Genomic DNA, 13,268 nt, shown 5'->3' on the forward strand with positions numbered 1-13,268 from the left:
TCTATATAAAAGAGACTTCAGATACAGTATTAGGGGACCACTAAGGTCTATATAAAGAGACTTCAGATACAGTATTAGGGGACCACTAAGGTCTATATAAAGAGACTTCAGATACAGTATTAGGGGACCACTAAGGTCTATATAAAAGAGACTTCAGATACAGTATTAGGGGACCACTAAGGTCTATATAAAAGAGACTTCAGATACAGTATTAGAGGACCACTAAGGTCTATATAAAAGAGACTTCAGATACAGTATTAGGGGACCACTAAGGTCTATATAAAAGAGACTTCAGATACAGTATTAGGGGACCGCTAAGGTCTATATAAAAGCATCCAAAGAGAAGAAAAAATCCCCACAATTCAATGAGAGTAATGATCCAATCCATTTTATTTGCAAAAAGTGTTGTATGGAACCATCCATGTTATTTTTGAGGCAATTTGGTTTTAAGTAACCTATATTTATGATACAGAAACTTTGAAAACTCTTAAAACTTAAGAGGAAGTTACAGTAAACCATAGAGCTTTTATTGTGAAGGGGAAAGCGGAAGTGGATAAAGTGTAGTATTGACTGTGTTGTGGGTGAATAAAGTGAGCCGTGCAGTGCCGTCTCTGTTCCGCCATTGGACGCCCGTGTTTCTTTATTTTATAGTCAGACCTGAGTCTAGGCAACAGAAGAAACCCTCGGTTACATTAGTAAACAAACATCTGCCCGGAAGTTGTTGGTACGACCCGGAATAGCGTCCGTCCCCGGAACTAACGTTAACTGTTTGTGTGTCACATCGTGGTGAGGACGGCGGAGTAAAAGGCGCCAGTGTTTAGTTTCTTAAGAAGAAAGAAAGGTCCCAAACTGCTGGATGTGGTTTTAAAAGCTGGAACAAAGCTACACAGAGCAGGTTGGTTTTCTCTTTTAATGTCGCAGGGAGTCGGTGCTAAAGCTAAGGTTAGCCGCTAGCAGCTAGCTCCTGCTAAGCTAACGTGTTGTTGTATTTCCTGAAACAGGTCGGGGAGAAGAGGAGCAGAGCCGCGAGGAACTTTAACATGAAGTCTGAGAGGAAGCTGTCAGCGGACCAGGGGACAGGTGGGACACGTTTACATCTGAAATATATAGAAATATATACATGCTATGTGTCTATACATGGATATAGAAGCTATGTGTGTATACATGGATATAGAAGCTATGTGTGTATACATGGATATAGAAGCTATGTGTGTATACATGGATAGAGAAGCTATGTGTGTATACATGGATATAGGAGCTGTGTGTGTATACATGGATATAGGAGCTGTGTGTGTATACATGGATATAGAAGCTATGTGGGTATGTATAGAAGCTGTTTCCGTGGCTGGTAAAAGGGAATATTCCACTGATAGACTGTAAGTCTTTTGCAAACAGACTGTGCTGCTACGTTCTCAGCTATAACTTTACTGCTACTCCATACTCATCAACAAACACACCTCCCTCTCTCTCTTTTCCTCTCCTGCTCCAACGCACACTCGTAAACGAGACGGCTGCAGCAGCCGCTGTGTGTGCATCACGCATAGTTAGCAAGTGTGTGTGTGTGTGTTAGGGGTGCATGATATATCGACTCAATATTGTTATTGGGATATCATGTTGCGCAATATTATATCGAAAGTGTCACAATAAGTATGCAATATTTAGTTTATTTTGTGGAGCGCTGCGTCCCGTCCGTTGGCTGTGTGGCTTAGTTGTGTTTGACTTAGAGCCGGTGTTTCGGTTTAACGAGAGACTAGGGCTGGGCGATAAATCGATTTTATCGATTAACTCGAATGTGTAGTTAACGTCGATTTGTTAAAATGAAAATCGATTTTCTCCTTAACATCCGCCGACGCTCCCCTCTGGGCTCCCATAGCTCCGAACGGGCTCAGCCCTCGCCCCGCGCGTTTGCCATAGAGATACACAAACAACATGGCAGCGACAGGGACTAACATTAATTCTTTTCTTAACTAGTAGTTTCATTACTTACTTATCCGTAATCTCCGCCGAAATGACCGGCAGCTCGCGGTGCTCTGTCCCCGGCTGAGAGTCACCTATTCTCGGATAACTGAACCACCAGCTACCGCTGACCTGAAGGACCACCATGCGGGGCACCAGAGGCGGTGTTGAGGAACTCTTTTGCGGCTCAACACATCTACTAAATGCCGCTGATACGACCGAGCTGTGATGGAGGTCTGTAGCGGCTTAAACAACTAGCAGTCGCCGCTCTGTAGCACGGAGCTCCTCTTCGACGTTTGTTTCTACCGCTAGTTACTACTAGGAGCTAGCTACAGGTATGCTACACTCAAGAGACCATGGGATGTTAATGTACGTTACTCAGCAACAGGTGAAAATAGGGGCAAGGTTTCTCAATAACGTTAAAATGATTTGAACTTTTAGCGAGGAACGAGAAGTGAATTACCTGTATGTGTGAAAACAGCTTTATCTCACGCATCCGTTTGTTTGTTGTTGAATATATAGCATCCAAAAAAAGGAAAACACTCAAACCAATTTATATTTCCACAAAATTGGCATGAATAATCATAATGGTATACATGCCCCGTGTGTGTGCGTGTGTGAATCAAAACAAAATAAAGTTAAAACTTGTTTTGAACAATTTCTTTGTCATCTGCAGATTGATTTTAAGTAGGGGGAGAAAAAAATCGATTTAAATCTTAAATCGGATTTTTTTTTTAGAAATCGGGGATTTTATTTTTAGGTCATATCGCCCAGCCCTACGAGAGACCATGTTAACTGGCGACCATCAGCCAAATGCGTCTGCTGTTGTCGTAGTGACTACAGCTGTTGAAAACGGGAAGAGAATACGTAGCTGTCCGCGTGAATGCCGTTTTGTTAAGTTGTCATTAAAATGTTAAAACATAACGACGTTTACGTTACCTCTCTGATTTGTCTTTGGAGTCTTTGTCTGAGGAAACTTGTCAGTCGTGTTTTGAATGTGGCTTGCTGTTAAGGAAAACAGGAAGACAGCGTTGCTCTTCCTGTTACAATGTTTATAATCTAATAAACGTTTTATTGAATGGACCTATTAGTCTTCAGAGCTTGTTTAAGTAAACACATGTCACGTAGAAAACTATGTAGCCCTTTTAAAAGTAGAAAATAAATTAATAAACAACTTGGATTCGAACTCGTGCCATTGTGGGAAAATATAAACGACTCAGCAGTCTAACGCGCTACGCCATCACATCGCATTGTTAATATGTGGACATGGCATGATATGAACTCAAACGTCACACAGAGTCGCTGAAAATCAGGAGGCAGCCAGATCAAGTTGTGACCATACCCCACTGCATGCAAAAAACTGACAAGCTGCTCTTGCTCAGAAATTGTCGTTACTTTGTTTGAGTCCCACAAAATGCACATGTCTGCTTGTAAGCACATTGAAATAAAATTGAAACTTAAATGTCCATCTCTGATAAACCAAATAATAAATCAATAAATAAACAAACTACATTTCACGTGCACAAAAGGCTCCACAGTAAATGATGGTAAGTATAACATTCAGATATCTCATACATCGTATCTTTAAAACAGGAGGCAGCCAGATCAAGTTGTGACCACACCGTGTAGCCTTAAGCTACTAACATTAAGATACGTTATATAGGCTATTTATGTTAGTAGCTTCAAGCTTGAGGTTATAGGCTACTTAAAATGTGAAATACCACAAACCATTTATTCATAGGCTGGATATGAAATTGTTACACAAGTTTATGGATAATCACTTATAGAAAACAGACAATATAAGGCCAGAAGTATATGCTAACCCAAACAACACACCTATTTGTCACTGCTACTACTTTGCACATATCTGGACATGTTGTTCATATTACATAGCCATTTTTATTCTATGCAACACCTGTCTGCACTTCTGGTTGGACGCTAACTGCATTTCGCTGTCTTTGTACTTGTACTCTGCAAAATGACAAAGTTGAATCTAATCATTTATGCTCTGTTTTGCACATCCTTATTTCATTATCTCTGCCATGCCCCTTTGCACAGTTACACAAATGCACAACCTCACCTGCACTGCTTTCATATCTGTTTATGCTCTTTTACACTATTCATCTGCCCTGGCATGTTCAACTGTTCTCCCCACTGACTGTCCCAAAAGGACATCAAAAGCTTCATCCAAAAAGTTTGAGCAGAGGATGTAGGCCTACTTCCCCGACTGTTCTTGGCAAATGGCCCTCCACTGCTCAATTCTATGCATTTTTTTTTTCCTTGAATTTCTTTATTGTGAAGCTGATGTGGGATATTTTAACTTAAGCAAGTATTGCCACATCAACATTTTATAACAATTATCTGGTTTTAAATGGCTGTTATTTGTGTTGGAAACCAGTAAAATAACAAAATGGTCTTATGTACATAGACAAGGTCACAACTTGATCTGGATCCTCCTGATTTAAAGATACGATATATGAGATATTTAGATGCTATACTTACCTGACTTTGTTATAGATCCTTTAGCGCACTGAGTTGGTTCGTTGTCTCTTGTTTTTCCTCCACAATGGCACGAGTTCGAATCCCGTGAAATCATGTTTATTTATTGATTTATTATTTGGTTTATCAGAGATGGACATTTAAGTTTCAATTTTATTTCAATGTGCTTACAAGCAGACATGTGCATTTTGTGGGACTCAAACAAAGTAACGACAATTTCTGAGCAAGAGCAGCTTGTCAGTTTTTTGCATGCAGTGGGGTATGGTCACAACTTGATCTGGATCCTCCTGATTTTCAGCGACTCTGTGTGACGTTTGAGTTCATATCATGCCATGTCCACATATTAACAATGCGATGTGTTGGCGTAGTGCGTCAGACTGCTGAGTCGTTTATATTTTCCCACAATGGCACGAGTTCGAATCCAAGTTGTTTATTAATTTATTTTCTACTTTTAAAAGGGCTACATAGTTTTCTACGTGACATGTGTTTACTTAAACAAGCTCTGAAGACTAATAGGTCCATTCAATAAAACGTTTATTAGATTATAAACATTGTAACAGGAAGAGCAACGCTGTCTTCCTGTTTTCCTTAACAGCAAGCCACATTCAAAACGCGACTGACAAGTTTCCTCAGAGAAGACTCCAAAGACAAATCAGAGAGGTAACGTAAACGTCGTTATGTTTTAACATTTTAATGACAACTTAACAAAACGGCATTCACGCGGACAGCTACGTATTCTCTTCCCGTTTTCAACAGCTGTAGTCACTACGACAACAGCAGACGCATTTGGCTGATGGTCGCCAGTTAACATGGTCTCTCGTTAAACCGAAACACCGGCTTGATGATCCTGTTTCATTGGCCAGTTAGCATGCCACTTGCACATGTTAGTGCACGTTGGGCTGCACAATTAATCAAATTTTAATCACGATCACGATTTTGGCTTCCCACGATCAAATTCACGTGATCAAGCGATATTTAAAATGCTTCATTCCGTTCATAGAACGCTCCGTAAACCGCTCTCTGATCACGTGCCTACATGAGCCAATCAGAGTGGTTCCCTGAGCCAATCAGAGTGGTTCCCTGAGCCAATCAGAGTGGTTCCCTGAGCCAATCAGAGTTGTTCCCTGCACCGCGCAGCTTAGTTTAGATGTAGACAGTCACAGAGGACAGAGTAACGTGAGGAAAACTCCACAACAGATAGCAGTCGGTCATAAGTCGTCACGAGGTTTACCAGTTTACCTGTAAACACAACATTTTGTCCCGTCTGTGTAGTTTTTCAGACAACAGCAGTGACCAGAATTAGTTTGAGTCTTTTAGCTCGTAGCTTTAGCGGCAGACTGTTGTACGTCCCACTGTTGGAATCCTCTACAGTGAAATACAGTCACACTACACCGTTTAGCTGTCAGCATTTTGGCTGTGTTTAATCCTTAATCCAGTTACTACTGTAGCTAACGGTAGGCTAACGTTAGCTGCTGTGTAACGTGTTATTAGTGTTACTAGCGGGACATGCAGCGATGTTTCTGGTGCCTCTAACGTCTGTTTTGGAGCATCAGAGCGCAACGCAGACATTTAAGTGGCACCATAATCTACGTTGCTATTTCGTCCGGTAGATATCAGGCTCACCAGATTTTAACATGCGCCGTTAACGTGAACAGAAAATTGCGTTGCCTGTATCTTTTCATGGCAAACGCGCATGTGTGAAAAGTGGTCGCACAACAACTGAAATGGCTCCTTCATAGTATCCTTCAACAAAGGAGGAATGTAGCACAATATGGATGTATTGGCAGGAATAGCACAATATAGATGTGAAAACAGTTATAATTAGCCTTTATGACAATACTTTTTTGTTTCTTTTTTTTTGTTGGTTAAAATCAACAAATAATCGTGATTATTAAAGCAGCCATATTATGCTCATTTTCAGGTTCATAATTGTATTTTAAGGTTGTACCAGAATAAGTTTACATGGTTTAATTTTCAAAAAACACCATATTGTTGTTGTACTGCACCGCTCTCTCTCACTGCTGCAGATCCTCTTTTCAGCTGGTCTCTGTTTTAGCTACAGAGTGAGACCTCTTTTCTTCTTCTTCTTCTGTACTATCTTTGATTGCACTGCACATGCCCAGTAGCTCAGATGTAGATCATGTCAGCTAGCTAGCTCCATAGACAGTAAAAGAAAGGCTGTTTCTACAACTTCAGTCAGTTACAAGGCAGGATTAGCTGGGAGACTTCTAAATGAGGGCGCACATGGAAGTAGTTCTTTTGTAGATTATGGTGAACTTGTGTGTGTTGTAGTAGTGCTTTGCTATTGAGAACGAGGTAGCATGCTAGCGTTAGCATGCTAGCGTTAGCCATAGCGTTAGCATGCTAACGCTACGAGCTAATGGTTGCGGTTAGCCTGCTCGTTTCGGCTTGTGACGTCACAAGCCGTGCCGATTTTGAACAGCTCACCCAGAGACTGAAGGCAGGACACATTCAGAAACTGTATCTCACTCTAAACACCATGGATGGATTTTTTTGAAAGTTTGTATGAGTGTGGAAGCACCAGAGACACAACATAACACCCCAAATCCCAGAAAAAGTGATTTTTTCATAATATGGGCACTTTAATCGTGATCTCAATATTGATCAAAATAATCGTGATTATCATTTTGGCCATTATTGTGCAGCCCTGAGTGCACGTCAGCGCACAGGTCCACTACGTGACAAGCCCTATGGAGCGTACCACGTGACCTGTGTGCATATTTCGACAGAGTGACAGTCTTAGTGTAGAAATAGAGACAACAAAATGGAACAAATGAGAAAGAAAGGACCTAAAGAGAGCGCGAAGGGAGCCAGTGGAGCAAAAGAAAGAACACAAAAGCAAGAAAATGAGTGTTGCTCAGGGAGAAGACAATAACAGATTGAAGAGGAAACTAATATATATAACTAATATAATAGGAAAATAATGCCTCCTCGGTAGCTTGAAAATACTTTGGCTTTAAGCCAACAGATGTTAAACAGGCTAATGCACCATGCAAAACATGTCGAATGGTGATTCACCACAAGCCACTTTACGATGAGTGCATGATACTATCCCAAAAAAAACCTGTTGCAGTTTATGTGTCAAAGCTAGTTTAGCTAATTTTAGACATATAAGACACCAGTTACCAATAGCCGCAGCTAAACTGTTTTTTGCATTCAATTATCTTCTCACATTTATCTTATTGTTCGACAAGCTGGTCCCAGGCTGGTCGGACTAAGCTAAAACCCTTATGTACCCTTTACAAACAAGCTGTGAAAGTTCTTGACAAAAAACCAAGAAACTACCATCACTGCACCATCATAAAAGTATCAGTATCAAAAACTGAGGAGGACACGCTGTTGGATGCTGTCCTCCTCTCCTACTCTTTCTTCAATGCCTAACGAATCTATCTCTTTCTCTCCCAGTGACCCTGTCTTTCTGCTTTAGCAGCACTGGTTGAAGCCTGAAAATATTGTAAACAAATTAATAACATCACTAATTACACTGGTCGGACTGTTCAGCTCTGTTTCAGACTACTGAAAATACTTTTCAATACTCATCTGGATTGAAGCAGCAAACATTCAGTGTAAGAGTGAAACAAATGACATAACATTATTTATAATACGTTTATTTGATTCACAGCTGTTGCATATAGCGTTTTGACTTTGACACACCAACTGCATTTTACCGCAATCTTGCGACTAGTTAACTTTTTAAAGCGGGCGCAGTCGCTAAAAGTTGGGTCGGGACTCCAACATGAACACACTGACAACATTGTATTCAGAATCTAAAATATTTGTATAGCACTTTTTAATGTGTGATTGTGTAAAGGTGTTCACGAAATACCAACCTTGTGTGAACTTGTGAATTTCGCCAGCCGTCTTCTCTGGTTTTCATGGAGACAGATGGTGTGTGTGTGTGTGTGTGTGTGTGTGTGTGTGTGTGTGTGTGTGTGAGCCGCAAGTGACAGAGAGAGGGAGAGCAGGGAAAGGAAATGCAGCTGAACGAATATGCTGCGTGTTTTAAATAGTGTTAAAAGAAATAATAATAACGCAACGTATGGCGGCAGGTGTTGATAGTGCGGCGCACCGCCACAAATTAGTCTATGTGTGGGAAACACTGGTCTATATTGTCTATATTGTCCTTTTATCTCCCTTGCCCAGGGACCACAGATGTAAATTAGCTGTATAGCTAACTCTGGTACAGGGCTTGAACTGTGTATGGTCCCTGACAAATAAACTAATAAACTAAACTAATATGCGAGAGCTAGCCAAACAAGCCTTGCTAACGGCACAAAGTACAACAAGAACTCACAGAGACATACCAAAATTGCCAATGCTATAACGTATTAGTTGGCCAAAGATATGATGCACATCCACACAGTGGATAAAAAAGGCTTCAAGAAGCTTCTGAATGAACTAGACAAACGGTACCAAATCCCATCCTGCACCTATTTCTCCCAGGTAGCCATCCCACAACTTTATAAAAGGCTGTGCAGGCAGAGTTTGGAGTCGGATAGATTGAATATTTTTCATCCATGACCGACCTGTCCAGCCGCACTACGGAGCCATATATAAGTCTCACTATGCACTATATTGTTATGAATCAATAAATATTGTTACGATGCGTTTTCCTTTAACTTTTGTAATTTTACATATGTTTAAAAATATCGAAATTAATATTGATATTGTAATATTTATAATGGATATCGCAATATCATATTTTGTCAATCGTGTGTGTGTGTGTGTGTGTGTGTGTGTGTGTGTGTGTGTGTGTGAGAGAGAGAGACACTGTTTCTGCAGCTGTGTACGTGAACTATCATGTAGCATGTGTGTGCCAAAGACAACGAGTGGACGCCCGTTCCGTGCGTCGGTTCCCTGGATGTATAATAATAACGGTTGACTCATTGTCCAAATGCTCTCCCCTTGTTTTTACGTTCTTATGCGTAGGCACTGCGCCTAAGCCGTATAATAGCAGGGAAAACCCTGCATTTAGCTAATAAGCATTCAGTCCACCTATTTCTTCTACCTGCCCACCCTAATATAGCAGGCTAGAACCGGCCCTGGTGTTGAATCTACTCCGAAGCAGCAATGCAGGACGTGTGAATGCAGCCTAAAGCAGCCTTTAGAAACTTGGGCCTCGTCTTAGAGCAACACTTCCTTCGGACTAACAACAGAAGCTTGTTAACTACTAACAAAAACCCAGATATATTTAGTCTACAGTCATTGAAGATAAACAAAATCAACATATCCTTAAACTTGAGGAACCGTCTTCTTAAAATTGTTGCTGAATAATTTTCAGTGTTGGATTTTGCCACATTTAATGGAATTGTAAATGTTACATTTTTCAAATATTCACACTGTCTGTGTTTCAGCTTTACCTCAAGATGTTCTGGAAGTGATTGTTGGTGAAGAGGAGCAGCAGGAGTGTAGCTCCAGTGTGGACCAGCAGGAGGCAGAGCCCCCCCCACACATTAAAGAGGAACAGGAGGAACTGTGGAGCAGTCAGGAGGGAGAGCAGCTTCAAGGGCTGGAGGAGGCTGATATCACCAAGTTCCCATTCACTCCTGTCCCTGTGAAGAGTGAAGATGATGAAGAGGAAGCTCAGTCCTCACAGCTTCATCAGAGACCAACTCAACACATGGAAACAGAAGGTAATTGTGACGTTTTGAAGGAGAGCGTAGAACCTCCGTCAGGTTTGAGAAGTCATGTGACTGTGTTGATGTGATCACACAGCAAATGTTAACACGTATAGACAAATAATCAGTGCAACTGTCTTTTGTTATCTGAGCCAGTGGATGCATGTAGATGTTAAACAGAAGAGGCCCCAGACTGGAGCCTTGGGGAACTCCGCATTTCATATTTGTCCGCTCAGATTTTATCTATAGACACAAAGGAGTCCCTGTTCTTTAAGTAGGATTCAAACCAGACCAGAAAATTAAATAAGATAAGCCTCAGGTGTTATTGTCAGTCTTTACAGCACTCGGGCTGACAGAATGCATTTTTTACCACTTAAAGAGATTTAAAAAAAGAGTCTCTGTACTGTTGATGCTGTCTCTCTGTGTCTGTGTTAACATCTCTCTCTGTGTGTTTCCTGTTTCCTGCAGATGTTGAGCAGCTGTTGGTAGATAAAGAAGAGGTTCCCCCTGAGCAGCAGGAGTGTAGCTCCAGTGTGGACCAGCAGGAGCCAGAGCCCCCCCCCACACATTAAAGAGGAACAGGAGGAACTGTGGAGCAGTCAGGAGGGAGAGCAGCTTCAAGGGCTGGAGGAGGCTGATATCACCAAGTTCCCATTCACTCCTGTCCCTGTGAAGAGTGAAGATGATCCTGAGACTGATGACAGTGCTGATTGGAAGGAGACCAGAGAACCTCAGTCAGATTTAAATTCTCTGAAACATGACTCAACATGTAAGAAAACATTCAGCTGCTCTGAGTGTGGGAAAATATTTGGCACCAATGCACACCTTAAGAGACACATCAGAATCCACACAGGAGAGAAGCCTTTCAGCTGCTCTGAGTGTGGGAGAAGATTTGGCTTCAAGGGAAGTCTGAATAGACACATGATAACTCACACAGGAGAGCAACCTTTCAGCTGCTCTGAGTGTGATAAACGATTTGGTCAGAAGGAACATCTGAAGTTACATATGATAAATCACACAGGTGAAAAACCTTTTAGCTGCTCAATCTGTAAGAAATCTTGTACACAGAGTGGAGATTTACAGAAACACATGAGAATCCACACAGGAGAAAAACCTTTCAGCTGCTCAGTTTGTAAAAAATCATTTACACAGAGTGGAGCTTTAAAGACCCACATGAGAATCCACACAGGAGAGAAACCTTTCAGCTGCTCTGAGTGTGATAAAAGATATTGCCAGAAGTCACAACTGAAGAACCACATGATGACTCACACAGGAATAAAAGCTTTCAGCTGCTCAGTTTGTAAGAAATCTTTTACACAGGGAGGAAGTTTACGGTCACACATGACGGTCCACACAGGAGAAAAACCTTTCAGCTGCAGTGTTTGTAATACATCTTTTACACATAGTGGAAGTTTACAGAAACACATGAGAATCCACACAGGAGAAAAACCTTTCAGCTGCTCTGAGTGTGGTAGAGCTTTCACTGAACGTGGAACCCTGAAGACACACATGATGACTCATTCTGGAGAAAAACCTTTCAGCTGCTCAGTCTGTAAGAAATCTTTTACACATAGTGGAGATTTACAGAAACACATGAGAATCCACACAGGAGAAAAGCCTTTCAGCTGCTCAGTTTGTAAGAAATCTTATACAGAGAGAGGAAGTTTACGGGCACACATGGCAGTCCACACAGGAGAGAAAAGATTCAGCTGCAGTGTTTGTAACAAAAGATTTGCCTGGCGTTATGATGTCAAAAGACATAAGTGTGTTGGTCAGATGGAAACAGAAGCTGATGGAGAGGACTGTGGAGGACCAGAACCAGCCAGGAACTCACATCCACTTTTACAACCAGAGACTGAAGACCAGACTGGAGACTCTTCTGATCCTGAGACTGGTGACATGGAATAATGTTTGTGCCTTTAAGTCCAAGCAAAATTTCTCAAGTATCAAACAAAAATCTCTATGTACCAACATCTAGATAGAAGACATTATATTGTGTGGTACGAAAAAGTACACTCTGATTTTAAATTGTTTTATTAGATATTGTTTTGTCTTGTAATTAGGGCTGTCAGTCGATTAAAAAAATGAATCTAATTAATTACAGACTCTGTGATTAATTAATCGCATACATAATTAACGGTGCCTGAACCGATACTTTTTAAGAAAGTAAATAAAGAAAAGAAAACAAAGGGTACTAAACAACAGTCGGTGACATTAAAGAACGGCTTGTTTATTGCTAAGGCCATATGGTCAAAATTAAATGATTTAATAATAATGTATAACAATAACAATAACTTATTTCACTAGTAAATTGCTGTTGAACGACAAAAACAACCACCAAGGACATTTACAATAACTTCAAATGCACCACGAAGCTGTAGTTTACCAGTTTCATTGAACGCACCGTCTGTGTTTTTCCGACGGCAGCTCGGCAGCTGCAGATTGTTACATCCCGCTGTTGAGTCACAGTCCTCTACAGTAAAACACAGTCACACTCTACACCGTTCAGCGTTAGCTGTCAGCATTGTAACCGTGTTTAATCTAGCTACTAGCTAGCGGTAGGCTAACGTTAGCTTCTGTCGAGTATAGTGTTAACTAGCTAGCGGTAGGCTAACGTTAGCTGCTGTCGAGTATAGTGTTAACTAGCTAGCGGTAGGCTAACGTTAGCTGCTGTCGAGTATAGTGTTAACTAGCTAGCGGTAGGCTAACGTTAGCTGCTGTCGAGTATAGTGTTAACTAGCTAGCGGTAGGCTAACGTTAGCTGCTGTCGAGTATAGTGTTAACTAGCTAGCGGTAGGCTAACGTTAGCTGCTGTCGAGTATAGTGTTAACTAGCTAGCGGTAGGCTAACATTAGCTGCTGTCGAGTACAGTGTTAACTAGCTAGCGGTAGGCTAACGTTAGCTGCTGTTGAGTATAGTGTTAACTAGCTAGCGGTAGGCTAACGTTAGCTGCTGTCGAGTATAGTGTTAACTAGCTAGCGGTAGGCTAACATTAGCTGCTGTTGAGTACAGTGTTAACTAGCTAGCGGTAGGCTAACGTTAGCTGCTGTTGAGTATAGTGTTAACTAGCGTCCCGTGCAGCGGTGTTTGTGTTGTCTGTATCGTCTTCAGAGCATCAGAGAGAAGAGCAGACATATCAGTGGCTCCAGATTTCGGTAGCCAGGGTTGGCAGGA

The 13,268-nt window shown here is 41.3% G+C and overlaps 1 protein-coding gene and 1 long non-coding RNA gene across 2 annotated transcripts; both read left to right on the forward strand.

Moving 5' to 3' along the window:
• The first annotated feature begins 3,080 nt into the window (after positions 1-3,080).
• On the forward strand, positions 3,081-9,513 carry LOC118493386. Its single transcript, XR_004895348.1, has 3 exons — positions 3,081-3,092; positions 8,362-8,364; positions 9,431-9,513. It is a non-coding gene; the product is annotated as an uncharacterized LOC118493386 (long non-coding RNA).
• Positions 9,514-10,905: 1,392 nt separating this feature from the next.
• On the forward strand, positions 10,906-12,017 carry LOC116050101 (gastrula zinc finger protein XlCGF8.2DB-like). Its single transcript, XM_035993015.1, has 2 exons — positions 10,906-11,603; positions 11,688-12,017. The coding sequence occupies exons 1-2, from the start codon at positions 11,016-11,018 to the stop codon at positions 12,000-12,002; spliced, it is 903 nt and encodes a 300-aa protein (XP_035848908.1). The 5' UTR covers positions 10,906-11,015; the 3' UTR covers positions 12,003-12,017.
• The last annotated feature ends 1,251 nt before the right edge of the window (positions 12,018-13,268 follow it).

The sequence above is a fragment of the Sander lucioperca genome, chromosome 16 (genome assembly GCF_008315115.2).
Source record: "Sander lucioperca isolate FBNREF2018 chromosome 16, SLUC_FBN_1.2, whole genome shotgun sequence".
NCBI lineage: Eukaryota > Metazoa > Chordata > Actinopteri > Perciformes > Percidae > Sander > Sander lucioperca.

What these genes read in the sequence shown, in the direction of transcription:
- LOC116050101 (XM_035993015.1), top strand. Translation starts at nt 11,016, where the DNA reads ATGATAACTCACACAGGAGAGCAACCTTTCAGCTGCTCTGAGTGTGAT. An exon ending in GTGGAACCCTGAAGACACAC is followed by an intron (nt 11,604 to 11,687) that starts ATGATGACTCAT and finishes TTACAGAAACAC; the next exon opens with ATGAGAATCCACACAGGAGA.